We start from the raw sequence: 20,943 nt of genomic DNA on the forward strand, positions 1-20,943 counted from the left end.
AGTGATAAACTTCCTCTCTTTATCGGTCAATGGGAGTTAAATTGGTAGGGCTTTTAGCACCCCTAGTGGTCATTTCACATAGAAAATGCAGCAATTTGTAACTACAGAAACTTAATTAATAGTAAGAAAAAAAAAAGTATGCATAGCCGTGTTTTTTTCTCATGAGACCAGGTGTGAACTGGAGTATTTACAGTATAAACTTACAGCAAACTCCTCAGGTGTCACTTTGAGCATGTCAAACACCACCGCGTCAAAGCTCTTGGCAGAGTCCAAGCTCCGTCCATCCAGGGACTCAGAACTACTGCTGTCCTGCAAACACAGGAGGAAGACAGTTAGGCAGGAAAGAGAGAGAACAACTGGACATAAAATCAGGGATGATATTTCATACACCTATAAAATCCATATGGCCAGATGCACTGTTCCTGTGGACTTTTAATCAGTTTAATTACCATTGTCCATTTGAATTACTTTATTCCATTTGATTATTCAGCCCAGATGGTAAAAGTGGATCAGAATGCAACCACATCACTTTATTAACAGGCAATGAGCCAATCCAACCCATATGATAATTAAAGCCAGACAAAAATAGACCACATAACAAAGGCCTGAGAAGGAAAGATACCGTCACTATGAAAATAACGATTTCTCCTCGGCAAATGATCCTGACAGATCCCCTTTGAAGTCTCCCCATTCCATCCAGTGTAATATCCGTACTGATGTAAAATCTCAGTCTTATCTTCTCGGTGTCTTATCTGTTCTGTGTATACCCTTAATTGCTAGCAGATTCATTAATGCCCTCGTTTCTGGTTATTACAAACGCTGTACACTACCATTCAAAAGTTTGGAGTCAGTAAGATTTTTTTTTTTTTTAAAGAAATTACTGTTGACAGTTGACAGTGTGGAAGAAATGTTATATGTTCTATATGTTTGCATTTAATTATATTTATAGAATCTTAGAAATATGATGGTAATTAGATTAATGTAGAGTCGATACATACCCTTATGAGTATCTCCTTGTATATGACCTGACAAAAGTTAATGTGTGACTAAGTGTATGACCGAGACAGAGGGTCTCCATTCAAGGGTATAATATGATAGACAAATCTAAACAATGTATAAGTTATGGCTGAGAGATATCATTATTTAGCATCGGGACAGCCTTGGGGGTGGAACAACTATAAAGAATGAAGGATGCCCCAACTCGTGGTCACACTCTGCAGGCACTTTGTAATGACTATATGACTGCTGACCTTTCCTTGCAAGGGAATAAATAATCTTTAAAGTCAATTGATCCATGTTTGTCTCTTATTCAGTATTAGAAAATTGTTTGCCACCACAACAGTAAAGACATTATGTTACTAAACTTCTATTTCAAATAAATGCTGTTCTTTTGAACGTTCTATTCATCAAAGAATCCTGAAAAATAAATAAATAAATCAGTTTCCACAAAAAAAGCTGCACAACTGTTTTCAATATTGATAATAAAAAACATTAAATTGTAATAATATTTCACAATCTTACTGTTTTACAATGAAGGCATAATGCACCACAACTGCAATTAAACTCCTAACTGGCTGATTCGTTTGGGCTAGATCAATCTGAATATGGTGTTGAAAAATCTTTTAGTATGCCCCCTGTCCCAGCGCCGAAAACCTCTGGCTTCACAGAAATTTGTTTAACCTCTTACCTTATGAAACTGTGTCAGCTTGCTGTGTGCGTCACATCAACTGAACTATCGCTGCTCTAGAGGAGTTCCAGTTCACACAGCATGACAATGACATAACACTGTCTCACTGGAGCAGCGTCCTGCCAGTGTGCATCTGAACGGATCAGCACTGATGGACCAACAAGCTGCTATTTCTCTGATCTGATTCCCTTTAGCAAGCCAATATCAAGTGATCTAACTTGAGCGCTGCACACAACACTCAGTTCAGTCTAAACCACGCACCCACCCAGCGTTGAACAATCACATGCATCGCAAAGCTGTAATGATCAGTAAATCTCTCATTTATAATCCATTATGCACAGTTCATTTAACTGATTGCCTTATTTGCCAGTCTTTCTGATATTAATCCTGGCAATAAGACTAAATAAAATGAAATAAACAAAAAAAAAAAAGAGATAAAACTATATAATCGCAGCTATGTAAAAAAAAAAGGTTGCCAGGTCAAAAGGTTTAGATAAATTAAGAAAGCTAGCACTGTCATAAATAACCATACATTTCAGGACAGATGCTGTCATGGTTGAACGCTTTCGTAAACAAATGGTATGTGTTTTAGTACCTGTGTGTGGCGAGAGGTGATGCTGACGCTGGCAGGAAGTCCATTCCTCCTGTACATGCTCTCAGTCAGAAGAGAAGACCCAGATCACAGCCGACCTCAGCTGCTCACCGCCACACACGACCTCTCAGCCATCCCTGCAACACACAAATTTCACCTTATTTTATGCCCAACTTGGTGTACTTGTCTACTTGGAAAGATTTTGATTTTGTTTTACTAACCCTATTAAATAAAAAATGTGATTTTAAAAGAAAACTGTTTTTTTTTTTTACTGTCATAATTATGATTTAACACAGTATTACTCTATTTGGGACCTGCTCATTCTGTGGAGCAATACATAATTTAGCCAGAAGAGGGAGGACGTCACCAAAAACGCAGCCTCTCTCCCCTCAACATGACTCCTGGATCTGCCCTACATTCAGTCAGCCAGCCATTTCTTGTTCAAATGAGCCACATTCATATCATAGCCATATCATGAAAAGACCCTGCAGTGCTGCTCTCCTCTGTACTATTGAATGAAATGTTTCAGTCTGTTTGGCCAAATGCAGTCCAGAATTGAAGTGCACGGGTCACACAAGAAATATATACAGATTTTTGCTTTGGTTGTTCTTCAGGAACCAAATTTAACATTGTATATTACATGGCTTGGTTGAATTCTAATGTAGAATGTGGTCTGTTATTTCTTGATAACAGACCGCTGCTAAGTATAACACACCGTTGCCATGAAAAACAGAGCGTTGCTATGGACGCAGGATTCTAACCGTAGAGACTGAACGGACTATTTTCTTTAGCGGAAGCAATACAATCATTTTTAAATCAATAAACTCCTTTTTAAATCAATATTTTGGGTCAAATTATTGATTTATTTGGTAGGTAGCCTAGCCATGTAATAAGCGGGAAAATGTAGAGCGAGACGGTTGTTATAGCGAATACAACCCCGACAGGCTGATCAGGACACCGACGCAAAGCATATTATTTACATATTAAATGGCCACCAAACATTTGACTACTGTGCAAAAGTAAACAAATCTGTCCTTAAAAAAAGGATTTAAATGTGCTAAATATGCTAAAATTAACATGATGTAGATTAAAGAGACTGATCAACTGTATGTTTTGTGAAATCAACTGCAGAAGCTAACATTATATCCTGTTCAAACCACTGGGAGATGTGTTAAAATTTTCATATTTGCATTTTATTTTTTATATATTATATTTGTATTACTTGCATTTAGCATTGATTTCAGAACAGTACTGCAGAGGTGGGACCAGGTCATTGCTCAAGTCTTTGCATTCCCAAGTCAAGTCCAAGTCATGCGACACGAGTGCACATACCTGCAGTAAAAAAAAAAAAAAAAAAGTTTTGATCCCCCCCAAGTATGGCACCCCAGGGTTATTATCCACCTTTTTTGCCACGGAACTGACGCACATCCTATTCTCTCACAACTCTTCACATTCATTTTGAAATCATTGTGTGTCTTCGTCCATTCAAGCGCAAAAGGAAAGAGAACTCAATGTGGTGCTGGCCTGGCACGCTCTCCGAAACGACATTCTGTGCGCGGGTTTCAGGTGTTTGTTTACAGAGAGCTGCTTCACAGACAACATGCCAATAAATTTGAGTTATTTTTGTGCATCTTGTCGTGCTTGAATGGTTTAATGGCACTTAAATGAATGGCAGCGTGATCATATACTGTGGCACAGCCGAATGGATTCTGCTAACCCTAACCAGAAAAATAAATCGCAAAATTAATTTTGACAGGCCAACTCATTTATTTTAACGGGTCATAATATCATACATTTTTTATTTGTACTAAAATCTACTTATATTGTTAAGTCAGTGTTTTTGTACTAAACATGTAGGGTTTTCAAGACCATTTAGTTTCAAAACAAGTGACAAGTAAAAAAAAACAAAAAACATTATAATACAATTTATACAGATTTCATACCCATTTTGTTCTGCCAGATCTTTCACATGGCTAATATCTGCATGGTAGTGTTGGTGAAGGCCATCCCAAGCGGCAGATCTTTAGAAATACTGAAAGAGAAAGAGAGACAACAGAAAGACTTATGACTAAAATACAAATACCTTTGGGAAATCATCAAGGTTGATTTCCTCCATTTCAGACAAATTCAAACACACACACTTGTGAGGCGTCAAGTTATACAATTGCAAATGTGGATAAAATCTACTATAGTGTTTCAAAGTTAAAATACACCAGCCAGAGGCGTGGATACACTTGCCTGAGAGCAGCAGCATTTAACTAGCGTAATCGAGTGTGAAGAATTCAGTCAATACTGTTAACACTCATGTTTGCCGTCCACAGGGATGCCTGTATTTGTTTATTTGGCTGTATTTGTCCACATGGCTTGAATTTGCATGCCTAATGGCATAATTAGACATACTGTAGCTACTGTTCAAAAGAGTGGGATTGTTAAGATTTCTCAATGTTTTTTTAGAGAAGATTCTGCTCACCAAGGCTTCTTTTTTTTTTCATCAGAAATACAGTAAAAACAGTAATATTATGAATTATTATTACAATTTATAACCCTTTTCTATGTTAATATATGCAAACCTCATGCTGGGGGCGGGGCTTGATATTATGGGGCGGTGCTGTGGTAGAGTATTTTAACAAAATCCTAATATTAAACAGCCCAAACAAGATGATTAACATACAAATGAATGGACCGTTTTATGTGAGAAAGCTCAGAACTGTCTGAGTGAACATGCATTAAATAAGCGTCAAATGAGTTCTGAGATGCTGGTCCTAATCCAGCATAGTCACGTCACTCACTCCATGCGAGATCGGCTTTTGATATATGGATTTCTAGTTTTTAAATTCAGAAAACCGTATTCGACAACATATAAAAACGAAATAATCTTTAGAGTAATTGTATTAAGGTGGAAGGTGTTCTTAAAATTAGTGAAACAGCTGTCGACCCTAGTTCCCGCGGTCATGCCTACAGGCAGAAACTTTAATCTGCCAAGCCTGTAGTAAGGACTTTAAGGAGATGGATAAACGAAACAGAGTGGGAACTACAAGCATGTTTCGAGAGAACTGATTAGAGTGTTTTTGAAGCTGCTGCCACTGATCTGAATGAGCTCACAGATTGTCTCACATCATACATCCGTTTCTGTGAGGATATGTGCATTTCTACCAGTAGCCTACTTATTTAACATACAACAATGACAAACCATGGTTCACAGCAAAACTCAGACAGCTTCGCCAGGCCAAAGAAGATCCCTATAGGAATCGGGACAAGATATTGTACAATCACTGACAAAAGAGATTAGAGTGGCTAAGAGGACCTACTCTAAAAAGCCAACAATCCTGCTTCAGTTTGGAAAGGCCTGAAAGACAAACTACAAGACTCCATCCCCCAACTCTGCAGGGAATCAACAACTGCCTGAATGAGTTTTACTGCAGATTTTAAAATCTGAATCTCACACCCCAGACCCACTCTGAGGGTCTCTCTGCACAACCATCAACACTCTCCCCCCTCATTCCTTACACCTGGTGCTTTAATCCGCCTGTTTTATCCACTTTCGACCACTTCTGTCCTGATTTCTTCGATGAAGGGATCTCTCAGGACCTGCAGTGCATGAGACAATCACATTGACTTCATTGTGAAAAAGGCCCAGCAGAGGTTTAACTTCCTTCGCCAGCTGAGTAAGTTCAATTTGCCACAGATGCTGCTGATTCAGTTCTACTCAGCCAGTCTTCTGCACTTCAATAACTGTCTGGTTTGTCTCAGCTACAAAATTAGACATCAGAAGACTATAAAGGACGGTTCAGACTGCTGGGAGGATTAGGGCTGGACGATTTTGGAAAATAATCTAATTGCGATTTTTTTTACCAATATTGCGATTGCGATTTAATATGCGATTATTTTTTAAGCTCTTTATCTTTTCTATTTTTCAACAAAAACAAGCAATAAATCATTGTAAAATAGGGAAGGGAATCTTTAGGCACCTCATGAGCCGATACATTTTTTTTCTTTAATTGATCTTATTAATAAAACTTAAAATATTTAATTACATAATTATAATTAGGCCTACTTATAATAATTACACATTAAAAAACTAAATTAATGCAATTACATGTTAATAATTTTAACAAATATAGCTTCAAAACAAATAACAAAGAGGGAAAAAAATATTACAAGCAATAAACAAAGAGTGCTTTCAGTATTTAAGAGTAGGCTGTCTGAACGTGTTCATCTCTTTTGAAATTATAAGATGTGGTTTGTCCTGTTTGTTTAATAACTGACTGTGTCACATTACCGGTAAATTCGCGTCATAAAAGCATTTTGAGATGTAAACGTACATTTAACCACGTAGACTCGCTCACAGCCGCATGCTCAAATGCTCTTCGCAAAACGCACGTGAGTATTTGAAATTGAAAGCAGCTTCTGTCGGTGATTTTCATATTTTTAATATATAAGCCAACTGCATTCCAAGACATATGATGCCTTCGTAGAACATTTGTTAGTAAAATACCGGCGGGCGAGACCGCGCACTAACTTACTGAAGTAACATCACGCAGACCGCGCGTATCTCATATCTTGCGCAATGAAGCCTGAATGTCCTTGTAACTCGCTTCAACTTTTCCGAACTTTATTAAAGATTATTTCTCGTAAGGTTCGAGTGGTGTCGTGTTTGTGTGTGAGAGAGACAGAGGAATTAGAAGCAAGCAGAATACGGTTGTTTATAAAGCACGCGCGTCGTACACGTCTGTGTTTAAAACTAAGCTCAGACATATACAATACAGAATCGTTGGAGAGAATCTATAACACAATATAACATAAATTAAACATAAACTGTTATTTCCTGTAGCCAGGTCTATATGTGTCCATAGACTGTAAAAAATAGTATATGTCGCGTGCCAAGTTGATGCTTCATCTGTAAATCAGACTGGTTTACTCTCGCGTGTCACGTGACCAGACTATAATCGCAGCTTTGCGGTTTAAAAAATCGCATTTCATCATATCGCGATATTATCGCAAATGCAATTAATCGTTCAGCCCTAGGGAGGATTATTGGTGCTCCCCTGTCCACCCGCCAAGAATAGTATACATCCAGTCTGTGAAAAAGGGGCTTCTATTCTATTTGTATATTGCACACACACACACACACACACACACACACACACACACACACACACACACACACACACACACACACACACACACACACACACACACACACACACACACACACACAGTATGTGTATCTTATTCACATATCTTTATTTTACTATCTGTGTACTGTTGTTGTGACTGTGTACTGGAAGCTTCTTCTGTCACCAAAACAAATTCCTTGTGTGTGCAAACATACTTGGCAGTAAAGCTCTTTCTGATTCTGATTATATTTTGAAATTAAATGTATTCCTGTGATGCAAAGCTGAATTTTCAGCACCATTACTCCAGTTTTCAGTGTCACATGATCCATCAGAAATCATTCTTATATGCTGATTTAGTGCTCAAAACTATACTTTTATTATTATCAATGTTGAGTCTGAGTTCTGCTGCTTAATATTTTTGTGGAAACTACAATACATTTTAATATTTGCCTAAATGTTGCTTCAGATTAGGTATTTAAAAGATAATCTGTTAGTCATTATAACAAAATAAACTATGACAGGGTATTCAGGACCATGACATGAAGTAGAGGGGTCTTGAAGGGGGAACAAAAAAACAAAAACAAAAAACACAAAAAAAACCTTTAATATAACTTGATATTTCTCACCTGTTTTTCACCACTCAATACTGCATTTCAGAAACAAGTATGTCATTACACTAAAATCACTAGAGCCTAAATTCTAGACTCTTATTTTAGCTTAGCTTAGACATTTAATTCATATGTTCTGTTTATTTATCTGGAATTATGTCTCTGGGTAATTTAATTTGATCTCTGTTTTTCACATTCACCATCATATTGCAAGTATTTTGCTGCAAATATGGCATATTGCAAGTAAAAAAAATATTAAAAAAAGATTTTGGTGCGCTAACAAAAATGTAAAGCTAAAACCCAAATTCTCAATTTTAACAGATGTTTCTAAACATAATGACAGCGGATGGAACCCTCAAAGTGTTTGAAGACACCATACAGGTTCCAGTGAAGATTGAGTATGAGCTGGGAGTGCAGACAGAGCAACACCTCAGGGAAATGGGTGTCCACAGTGTTTGGGAAACCTTAGATGTAGAGTACTACTACGATACTGACAGCTTCCAACTGGCTTCTACACAGACCTGGTTGAATCAGCATAATGGCCAGTGGGGACTGATCCTGGCAGAAGAACGAGAGCTTAATCACTTTCAATCAGGTGACACAAAGAAGTCTGAAGATGAACATTTTGAAGAAAAGAAAAGAAAAATACCCAACTCATCACCAGAAGAGAGATCAGATTCAGCAACAGGTGCTGTTTTAATAGAAACATCAAGCAATAAGCATCCCGAGAAAGTAATGTGCAAAAGCCAAGTTCAGAGAACATCCTCAGACACGTCTCTAACATACACAGAACTGAGTGACCTATGTGCCATCATGTCACGTCTCTCAAAATGTCTCCACCTCCCTCTGACCCACAATAAAAGGCAAAGCATGACCATGAAGAACTTCTTGAAAATGGCCCAGATCCAGATGTATGACAGCTGGACCAGGACCAGTACAGTGAAGTATTATCTGCCTGGTGGCTTCTCACTGGTGGTGGAGAGAAACTACAGAATTCCCACTGAAACGCCTTCTGCATTTTTGATGATAAATGCTGATGTGCTCAGCATAAGCAGTGAGCTGGAAAAGATGGACCGGCTGTGCAAAGAACTAGGCTTAAAACCAAAGGAAAGGTCAATACAAACTATTTTTGAAGCCTGTAGTGGTCATGTGGACATCTTCAAATTATAATTCTCTGTCTTGTTTTTACCTTCTAATCAATACAATTTATTCTAACTTCACTAACTATGGCAATAGGGATGCACTGATATAAACAATTTGGCCGATATGGATAATTCTTTATATTTGAAAGCCGATAACCGATACATATACAGATAAATCTAAATCCAAAATATTATAGTTTTTGAGAGCCTGATTAGTGATTACAAAAACTAATGTCTCACAATTAAAAGCCCTGTCCCAAGCACTTCAACATAAATCAAACATATTACAGTACAATAGCCTAGTTTGAACCAGTGTAAGTTTTTTGATTAATTTCACACTACTATGGCCAACTTTCCTTATATATATATATATATATATATATATATATATATATATATATATATATATATATATATATATATATATATATATATATATGAAGAGTTCAGATGCAAAAACCTCTAAATGCCATCTGAAATTTTCTTCTAGAATGATCATTTTTATCAAGCTCGTATATTTAATTTCAATAATTTCACTTAAATGGCAATTAATAGGTAATTTTCATTGCCATTTAAGTGAAATTACTGAACTTAAATATACGAGCTTCATAAAAATGATCATTCTAGGAGGAAATTTCAGATGGCATTTAGAGGTTTTTGCATCTGAACTCTTCATATATACACTCACCTAAAGGATTATTAGGAACACCTGTTCAATTTCTCATTAATGCAATTATCTAATCAACCAATCACATGGCAGTTGCTTCAATGCATTTAGGGGTGTGGTCCTGGTCAAGACAATCTCCTGAACTCCAAACTGAATGTCAGAATGGGAAAGAAAGGTGATTTAAGCAATTTTGAGCGTGGCATGGTTGTTGGTGCCAGACGGGCCGGTCTGAGTATTTCACAATCTGCTCAGTTACTGGGATTTTCACGCACAAACATTTCTAGGGTTTACAAAGAATGCTGTGAAAATGGAAAAACATCCAGTATGCGGCAGTCCTGTGGGCGAAAATGCCTTGTTGATGCTAGAGGTCAGAGGAGAATGGGCTGACTGATTCAAGCTGATAGAAGAGCAACTTTGACTGAAATAACCACTCGTTACAACCGAGGTATGCAGCAAAACATTTGTGAAGCCACAACACGCACAACCTTGAGGCGGATGGGCTCAACAGCAGAAGACCCCACCGGGTACCACTCATCTCCACTACAAATAGGAAAAAGAGGTTACAATTTGCACGAGCTCACCAAAATTGGACAGTTGAAGACTGGAAAAATGTTGCCTGGTCTGATGAGTCTCGATTTCTGTTGAGACATTCAGATGGTAGAGTCAGAATTTGGCGTAAACAGAATGAGAACATGGATCCATCATGCCTTGTTACCACTGTGCAGGCTGGTGGTGGTGGTGTAATGGTGTGGGGGATGTTTTCTTGGCACACTTTAGGCCCCTTAGTGCCAATTGGGCATCGTTTAAATGCCACGGCCTACCTGAGCATTGTTTCTGACCATGTCCATCCCTTTATGACTGCCATGTACCCATCCTCTGATGGCTACTTCCAGCAGGATAATGCACCAAGTCACAAAGCTCGAATCATTTAAAATTGGTTTCTTGAACATGACAATAAGTTCACTGTACTAAAATGGCCCCCACAGTCACCAGATCTCAACCCAATAGAGCATCTTTGGGATGTGGTGGAACGGGAGCTTCGTGCCCTGGATTTGCATCCCACAAATCTCCATCAACTGCAAGATGCTATCCTATCAATATGGGCCAACATTTCTAAAGAATGCTTTCAGCACCTTGTTGAATCAATGCCATGTAGAATTAAAGCAGTTCTGAAGGCGAAAGGGGGTCAAACACAGTATTAGTATGGTGTTCCTAATAATCCTTTAGGTGAGTGTATATATATATTAGGGATGTCAACGATTAATCGACGATCGATTAATTGTCGATAATACATTTAATCGATACAACTTATCGATCATCGATTAAGCAGGTCTTCATGCGCGTGCGCGCTGCTCAACCGCGAAACATGTAAAGCGAGCGCGCCGGAGTTATGTTTGGGACCATTTTACACCTTCATCATGACTATAAGTTTGCATGTGCATTCGCAGCCTTTTGTTTTGTGCAAATGTAAGTTGTAATACTGTTTATTTTCTGTAGGCCTATCTATATCTGATTTATCTCATATTGGATGCATTTGGTTAAGAATTAACTCTGTAGTAAAGCGTCAGCTTCAGCGTGCACAGCTCAAACGGTAGTGCACGACTAATAATGACTATTGGGACTGTAATATTACATAACATTATAAAGAGAACAATATTGTAATAAAACATTGTGAATTATTTGGGTTTAGTTGCCGTGTCGCGTTGCTCCAGGAAGACCGCGTCCACAACATAGTTCTGAATGAATGGCACGTAACTTAGTTCAAGTTCACTTGTGCATGAATTTGCGTCATTTTGTGCAGATATAATTTGTAATATGTTTATTTTGAATATATCTGATTAATCTCATATAGGATGCGTTTCTTTTAGATAAATAACGTGCTAGCAAAGTGCTCCAGTTTAACGGTAGCAGATTCATTCAGCGCGTGCAGTTGTTCCAGGAAGAGCGCGTCCACAACAGTCACACATTCTAAGCGCATATGAGGCGGCGTTGGTGACACGTTGTATTTAGTAGTTATATTTGATTATTAAATAATTAATTTAATTATCAATCACATCGAAACATTTTACAATCCTACTAGCCCTCTATTTATATTTAAAACCATTCTAATTGATTTGGTGAGGAACATAGCGTTTTGAGCAGCATTTGCAGACCCTGTCATGCTGTCATAGCCACTGCATATCGCAGTATTAAGGCTAACGATTAATCGATTAATTGATCGTTAATTTAAACGACGATCGATCATGGGAATTTGTGAAAATTGACATCCCTAATATATATATATTGCCTTACAAATAAATAAAACTATGCCTAAATAATGCAAACAAGTCATTGGACAACATAATTGTGAATAAAGAATAAAAGTGCATATGCCATGCATAACATAAAATAATCCATTATTTATCGGCTTTAAGATATCAGACAAAATGTCTTATTGGATTGATAATGATAACAATAAAATTGTCAAAAGTTTTCATATTTTAACACACAAACACACATACATATATATATACACACACACACATATATATATATATACACACACACATATATATATATATATATATGTATATATGTATGTGTGTTTGTGTGTTAAAATATGATAACTTTTTACAATTTTATTGTTATCATTATCAATTATTGGTCACAATTATGTTGTCCAATGACTTGTTTGCATTATTTAGGCATAGTTTTATTTGTTTGTAAGGCAATATATATATATATATATATATATATATATATATATATATATATATATATATATATATATATATATATATATATATATATATATTATAACATATATCGGCCGAAACCGATATGGTGGCTGATAGATCCCTATATGGCAACCCTTTACAATACATCTAATCATATCTAATGGTATCTAATCATGACCATAATGATCAACATTATTTAGAAGTATTGATATTGTATGATAAATAGAAGTCACTATTATTGCAATAATTAGTATTAGGCAAATATATAACTAGGCCTGTCACAATCATGAATTTTGTGCTGACGATTAATTACAAACAAAATAATAATATAATATAAACACATAAGTTACAAACAAAATAATAATATAATAATAATAATAATAATAATATCAAGCGCATTATTCTGTATTACGTCACTAAAAGACAAAAATAAAACTAGTCAAAATAGCTCAAATAACCATCTTAGAAAAAATAAATTTAAAATAAATAAAACTGTTATTGGAAACAAGACTCACAGTGTGATTTTGTCCCGTTTCATCTGATACAGATTCAGCTGAAGCACCTGCAGCTGAGACATCTATAGTTTCTATGGCAACAGAAAGAGCTGTAATGTGTGCACTGTTCATATTTTTTATATTATACACATGAGGGCAGAGCAGTCTGCAGGCAACAATCTGCCACATTGGATGTCCGACATGTTCAACATTGCCAATGTTTCTTATCTCTGACTCTATAGCCTGCAGTATTGTACATCTCTTTCTCTAGTAGCCTAGAAAGAGTATGAATCTCAACAATATATTTATTTAATGTGACAGGCAGTGACTTACAGTGCATTCAAGGTATTAATTTAGTCAATATCAGTGCACCCTGGGAATTGAACCCATGACCTTGTCAATACTAGTGCTGTGCTCTACTAGTCAAGCTAAAACTCTAAGGTCTGAAACAAACAGAAAACATGGGTTGCTCCTGAAACAATAACAGATTTTCTCATCAGCACTTGCAGTAGACAGCAGATTTCACGGAGGCGTAACAAACAACAAAATATAGTATAGCAGATTATTTGGCTTCACTAGCACAATCTTGAAGGTTTGCCATCAACTCCAGTACGGGAGCAATACACAGCAATTTAAAGAAAATGACTGTGGAGGATAAGAAAAAAAAAATCTACTAGGGCAGGCTAAATGTTGATTTGAGATCGCAGAGCTAAATGAACTTTCTGGTAAATTACATAAATTTACAATTACACAGTCACACCACTATTTGATGAAAAGATAACGTTGTCAATGTTGTTAAATAAGTAAGATAAGTACAATAAGTAAAGTGGAGAGAACTAAATGCAATAAATAAACATGAGGTGCCAAAGAATTTAAATCCAAATGGAATAAATTAATTCTGCAATCTCCGCAGAAGTAAATTTGACATTCATAACTCATCTAAAGTTATTAAGATTTACCTTTAACAGATAAGTATAATATTTAATAATACATAATCCGTTTCATGACATTTCTTACTATTTGAGAGTAGGCTACATTAACTACTTATACATTAGGAATTATATAATGTAATGAAGTTGTTAATTCTTATTACACCAAAAGGTATGTAACAAACCTTTCTGGACAAACTGTGTATTTGAACCACAATATAACTTTACAAATTTTATTTACAGCTATTTGTATAACTTAGAAAAAAAATTAAAATTTGGATCGTTCTACTTAAATCTGCTACTGACAAACAATTTCGGTAGTGTAGTGGTTCTCAACATGGGGCCGGGGTCCACTAGAGGGCCTCAGCAAACTTCCAAAGGGGCCACAGGATGACTAGTATTATTGTTGTTACATTACATTCATCTAAAACTATGGTTAATTAATTGAACTATATTAACACTCGCCAGTTCCTTTTTTATAATTACAGCCGAAATATTGGGGAAAATCTCTTAGCTTATATAGGAGGCCTTTGATTTAAGATCCACTGCTGCAGAATTTGTTTAGTGACATTTTATTAGCCTTTGCAAAAAGACAGAAGAGCAGTGTGTGCGAGAAAGGTGCATATATGGGAAATTTTCAACTTTTGTTAATTCATTTACATTTTCCCAGAAAAATAAAAAAAAATTAAAAATATTAATATAATAAAATAATCCACACACGCCAACTAGATAACACACTGTGTTTGCATTTACTTCCGATACCATTACTTCAGAAATCATTCCGTCATCGCCAGATAATGAATTCCCAGGCAGCAAATCAATTTTAGTTGAACATATAACTTAAATAGTATGTTGCTTTTTTTTTAGATTCTAATAATAAGTTGCTATATTGAGGCTAATCGCTTATCACAAATTACTATAATCTTAAATATTTGTAAAACTTACATAACCTAGATCTATATTTACAATGTGTACCTTGGACTCTCAGCACTTTCCACAATGCCAATGTGAAAGTAGAACTACTGTAAATATAGGTGCTTTCCAAAGCCAGTCTCTCCAGGGCAAAACATCAGCCACGTAAACAAACACAGTAGGTTGGTTCTTTCTGAAAATACCATAAAATAAATAAAATAAAAAGCCTACATATCATCAGAATCATAGAGAACAGCTTCAGGGAGTATTTTATTGGTTAAGCTGTCTGTCATAATGTCAGTTACTGTATTGTTGTGATTCTCATTCTCATTCATATTTATACTGGTTGTTTAGATCATATCACAGTGCTGGTCTAACTGACAGAGCATAATTCTAAATATTGATGAGCCACCACATAAAAATCTCTTATTCCATCCTCCAGTTTGCATAAGACATCAAATAGAAGAGTATCCTTACAGCAAAATGGCATCATAACATCTGAACAAAATACCGAGCATCCTGCAGAAGCACGTTGTTTTAGATGTAATGGCGTCATGCATCATATTGACAGTGTGGTACCCAGCTGGAGACAGGCAGACGACCCCCCGTGACGCAACGCCATCCCTGCTGATACCGTTTTCATTTTGGGCTTCATCTTCTATACAGATAGAGATACAGATGCCAACGGCACGTATAATACAACTCACCTGTCAATGGAAATACGCCACTGTCCTCGTCCGCGGTTAAGATGCACGCGCGGCTCAACGCAAGCGTATGTGTCTGTACTGCAGCACGACCTTAAGGACACAAAAATCCAATTTGAAAGGATTCCCTCTCATCCACTGGACTATTTAAGCCTATTTCGGTTATTCTACTCCATACATGGACGTTGTCCTGGCAAAGCAGCGTGTTTTGAGCAGGTATGATGTCAAACGCTGAGGGCAGTCCTGTGTGTAGACACGATGCAGCCTGATGGTGGAGATGCGGGTCATTCGCCAACAGCTGGGCAATCGACATCAGGAAGTGCTGTACGTTTGATGGACAGAAGTTTGACCAATCGCGTAGCGTCATACTATAATTAAATAACCAATCATTAATTAGGTCAATATATGTCTCTTTGTTTTGTGCACTCTGCGTTGGAAATATGTTTGGATTTTTAAAGAAATAGAGGTCTTTTTTTTTAAATTCTTTTTATTGTGAGATATTTGATATGCGATCATTTACTGCGCCTATAAGCTTTATAATCTTTAAAAGTTTACTTTAAAAGTCTTATAATTTAGCCTTTAAGTTTTTGAGTTATAATGATACACATTTGAACAGTAAGGCTATGAGCATGTGACATATATGTGGGGCATATATTTCTATTTTTTATTTTTTTATGTATGTATATAAAAACGCGATTTAGGACTTTGAATTAGATCTATGCATTAAAAAAATATCAAAGCAGCTTATGGTGGCCAGTCTGGATTTTGGAACATGGCAGCTGGTTTGTTACTGGTCCTATGTGGTTTGCCAGCTCTTACCAGATTGATCAAGGTTTACCAGGTCAATGTTGTCCCCACCAGCTGGTAGTCCATCTGATCATTCATCTACAGTATATCAGTTTTTAACACACCATGGAGTCAAGACAAATGTCCCCTCAGGAACAATAAATTGTAAATTTCAATTGCATTGAATTTTGACATAGATTTTTCATAGGTCTTTTAAAATGTATTCATTTGCAATACACATACAATGTAATCATTTTAATAGTTTTAATTTTAAAAAGTTTAAACTTTGAACTAAATTAGAATAACAAAAAGGTGTTATAGCATTATTGAAAAGTGAATGTTTTATTCCAAAATTAATATGCATGGGGTTTCTTAAGTGGATACTGTAATTGCAAAGCTTCAGCATATTATTATTGCAAAGCTTCAGCATATTATTATTGCAAAGCTTCAGCATATTATTATTGCTATTTTAATTAACAGCACTTTTTCTGTGCATGTGCTCCATCTAGTGGACATCAGCATAAATGCGCAAACACACAAATTGCAATGAATATTTTCCTAGAATGAGCAAAGCAAGGATGTCCAGACATTTTGCCAAATCAGCATCTTTATTGTACAAACAAATGCATTTTTTTAATCTATTGACATTTCTTTGTATCATAAAAAAGCAATATACAAGCTTTAAGAACGAAAATAAAAAGCAGCACAGAATGATTATGAGTAAAATATATAATTTGAATAAATATACTTTTATATTTCATGCTATAAAATAAAATTCATAAATGGCGAGTTAATTGTTACGGCATCGGCGTCAGCTAGCTTCATGTACTTCATAGTTGTATAAAACAGTAGCGTTCTGAGGTTCACAGTTGGGTTGTGAGGTTGTACATATAGTGGATAACAGAAGGTTGGACAGAGTGCTACTGATACGACGAGAGCTAAAGATCTGCTTTCCTCAGCTGTGAAACTCCTCGCCCGTCCCATGCATTCAGGAAGAGCAAGAACGGAAACATTTAGGTGCATCATACTACACCTGTGAGGCAGACTGTATTGGGAACCAATGACTGAGGAATTGTTTCCCCACCTGAAGTAAAAGTGCAAGCTTAGTTTTGGGCACACAAAGATCACTGCACATCCAAAATGGCATTTTCTGAATACTAGTAAACCCTGAGTTCTACTTATTTACTTTTTGCAATGTCCCGAATACATGAGAGAACAAGAGTTTGAGTTAACAATTTTGCAGAAGCCCTCTGATTGGCTGTTTAATTTCGACGCATGAAGAAAGAAGATCTTTAGCACACACCATAGCGGCAGGTTACATATCTCAAAGATCCCTTTCATATTTGCCATGGATAAAAAATAAATAAAATAAAAAGATGTGACTTTTCACCACTGACACTGAGGTGTCAGGTAAATGAAGTACAAATAGAACGTGGACTGGTGTAACCGCAAAAACAAACCACACCGTAGAAGCATATTTGCCCAACCTGTCCAAGTTTTCACATAAAAGAATGTATATAAAATAAAATAAAAAATCATCTCATCATGAATGACCTCAGCTCCCTGACATCCTGAACGCATTCATTTTGAGACACGATCCTCCTGCGATCTGAGGCAGAAAGACACCAAAAAAAAAAAAAAAGAAGCTTTTACAAAGGTTATTGCTTTTGCATATTACACAGTGGATACATGTTGGAAGTGTAGAACCGATGGAAGACTTCAAGATTTCCTTTTCTTCAATATCTCTAGGTTTAGCTCAGTGTTCATAAACTACCTGAAGTTAAGTCAACAGTTTTCAACAGTTAAAAAGGACGAGCTGCACAATCAAAAAGTAGTCCAACAGCCTTCCCTGTAAACACTTCTTTTTTGATGATTGTGCATGGCACAAAACTGAACTGGTTTTATGTGAACAAAGCGAGTGAAAATGGACCATGAGTATCTAGGTCAGTTGGCGGAGTATGACTACAGTTCATTAAAAATCCTTAACAAGAGTATGTTAACCCCATATCACCGATTTAACATCATCTTTTTGCTTACACATAAAAACTGAAAAGAAACCTGACCAGTCGTAAAGCACCATTAAAGGGGAAACGCATCCCAAGCGATAAAATATTTGAGGCCTTATGCGTCCCATAAGTTGGGAGTATTACATGGTCAATTAATCCCATTTGGAATACATTTATTGATTATTATTTTAAAAAGGGTCATTAAGTGCATGCCAGGTGAAATATCACAAAAGAGATATAGCTATAAATGAAAATCACTTTCAAGTCTTAAGACCAAAAAAAAGGTCATCTGTAGTTTCGTTTTACAACGCGGAGGTCACCATGCAATTCTACTTGAACAATAAATGGGCCGGCATGCATATTTCCCCTCTCTAGACCAAACAATATACATAATACAGCGATCTGCTAACCTGAAAGCATCATTATTCTGATGAGATTATAGCCAAGCAAAAACCAACTAACGAAAAACATGATTTTTTAAAACTTATTTTAAGAGGCAGCTTCCATATTGTGAAGCTGTTTGATTGTCCCATTTTATTTCAGCATATTCACTTTCAGTCAAAACTGCATAATGACTCTGATGCGAAAATCTCTGTTGCTTCAATGCATATCAGTCCCCTCCAAATGGGATGTTTCCCCATAGAAACAAAAATAAGACATGGAAAAAGAACCCTTTCTGCATGTTTTGATTATGATCTAGCAGGCATATTGCTTCTGTGTATAACCATTAGGCCTAGTTCAATATGTATACAAAAAACCAGGCTGAAACATTGATGCATCCAAAAATAACAAACATTTCCACCTTCTTTGAAGGAACCCCTCATCTCATCCCCATAATCTTGAGCGGCAAAAAAAAAAAAATACAATGACCTGCTGAGTAAGTGATTCACGTACACTACTATTCAAAAGTTTGAGGTCGGTAAGATTTTTTTAAATGCTGAAAGAAGTCTCTTCTGTTCACCACGGCTGCATTTATGTGATCGAAAATACAGTAAAAACAGGAATATTGTTATTAAATGTTAGTAAAACTTAAATGTTTCTTTTTTGTATACTGTAAAATGACATATATTCCTGTGATGCAAAGCTGAATGTTCAGTGTCGCAGGATCCTTTAGAAACCATTACAATATGTTGATTTGGTTATCAAGAAACATTTCTTATTATTATCAATGTTGAAAACAGTTGTGCTGCTTAAATTATGGAAATGGTGACTTTTTTCAGGACTTTGATAAAGTGTAAGAAAATGGCATTTATAATTTGACACCAAAAGCTTTTGTAACATTATAAAATGTATTCAGTGTGTCACTTTTGAACAATTTAATGCATCCTTGCTGAATAAAAAAAAAAAAAAATCATACTGACCCCAAATTGTAGTGTAGCCTATGTTTCATAGCAAGGCACCAGTTCAATCAACGTCCTCAACAAAACATCTCTGTTTGTACCATCACCTCTTTAAAGACCACAAAACAACACCCAAAGTTTCTTCAAAAACTAAAGCTTACAGCTTCACTCATTGTAAAACATTAGCTCAACTAAACTTTTCAGCTTAACACCAGTCTGTGTAATAAATGACAGTATGATGCTGGGAAATGAGACGAAAAAGATCTACTGACACCCCTAAAACAGATTCGTTTGTTCCAGGGCTTGGTTTTGGTCTCTCTCGTCCGCTGAGCAACATACTACACAAACCCTTTACATTTTTTGGTTTGCTCTTTGGTTAGTGGCCCAAGTCATGAACAGGTACATTATGATAAAGGAACAGAGCAAATCTAAACATATTCAGCGAACAAAGCAGTCAGGCTTACAATGCTTTAAAATGACAAACATGTCACAGAATGACACCAAACATGCTCTGTCAGTAGTATGGCATTGAGCGTTTTGGCTCTTGTTAACTGTAATAGAGTAATCACATTTGGCTCATTGTTCAAAACTGCCATTGATTCAAAGCTCAGAGCCGGAAAAAACAAAAACATAAGGTATAAGGTTCATTCTCACTCATCTGCCAGTTTCACAAGCACATGAAGAGATTTTAATGGCACATTATAAATAATTTAGTATTCTAAAATATTGAGTAAAATAAAATGCATTGATTTTAAGAGAGAAAAAAATATTGCAGTGCTGAAAATACTTAAACTGAGAAAGTAAAAAAAAAAAAAAAAACTAAAGAAAGTGACTGCAACACTAAACTAAAAAAAACACACACAGAAGAGCACCATTAATGTAAGTCACAGAGTAGTTTAACTTATACTTTCAGAAAGACGTTTTGCCCAAGGCGTGACACTGGTGACAGTTCAAAGAATCAAGGAGTTTTCTTGGTAGGATAATACCGCAGTCTCTAAACAAAAGGGTACGTTGCTTATGCGAAGTATCCTTGGTGGTTGTTAAAATGAACTTATGGAGGGTGTGGTTAGGTAAATATCTAAATGGTATGTCAAGCAAACTTGAAAGCACTTGAATGTTGAGAGAACGAGGCATGTTTTAATCTGTCTGAGCATCCACAACTATAAATCAAATATATTGCAGACAGGGAGGCAGATGCTCGACTGTAGTGATAATGTAAAATATGAGTCTAGCGTATTGCTC

The 20,943-nt window shown here is 36.2% G+C and overlaps 2 protein-coding genes across 2 annotated transcripts in view; one reads left to right on the forward strand and one right to left on the reverse strand.

The window, feature by feature from the left end:
* The window catches only part of ralgps1 (Ral GEF with PH domain and SH3 binding motif 1), a 108,492-nt gene extending 92,626 nt beyond the window's left edge, over nucleotides 1–15,866 (reverse strand). Inside the window, exons 1-4 of the mRNA XM_082187988.1 lie at nucleotides 15,573–15,866; nucleotides 4,223–4,311; nucleotides 2,283–2,416; nucleotides 205–309 (exon numbers count right to left, since the gene is read on the reverse strand). Of these exons, the coding sequence (XP_082044114.1) occupies nucleotides 205–309; nucleotides 2,283–2,339 (162 nt within the window). The 5' untranslated portion in view covers nucleotides 2,340–2,416; nucleotides 4,223–4,311; nucleotides 15,573–15,866. The remainder of the gene's footprint in view (nucleotides 1–204; nucleotides 310–2,282; nucleotides 2,417–4,222; nucleotides 4,312–15,572) is intronic.
* LOC309512445 (uncharacterized protein) lies at nucleotides 8,031–9,203 on the forward strand. Its single transcript, XM_082188051.1, has 2 exons — nucleotides 8,031–8,059; nucleotides 8,326–9,203. The coding sequence occupies exon 2, from the start codon at nucleotides 8,326–8,328 to the stop codon at nucleotides 9,172–9,174; it is 849 nt and encodes a 282-aa protein (XP_082044177.1). The 5' UTR covers nucleotides 8,031–8,059; the 3' UTR covers nucleotides 9,175–9,203.
* Nucleotides 15,867–20,943: the final 5,077 nt, after the last annotated feature.

This window comes from Leuciscus leuciscus, assembly GCF_965113295.1.
Source record: "Leuciscus leuciscus genome assembly, chromosome: 13".
Taxonomy (NCBI): domain Eukaryota; kingdom Metazoa; phylum Chordata; class Actinopteri; order Cypriniformes; family Leuciscidae; genus Leuciscus; species Leuciscus leuciscus.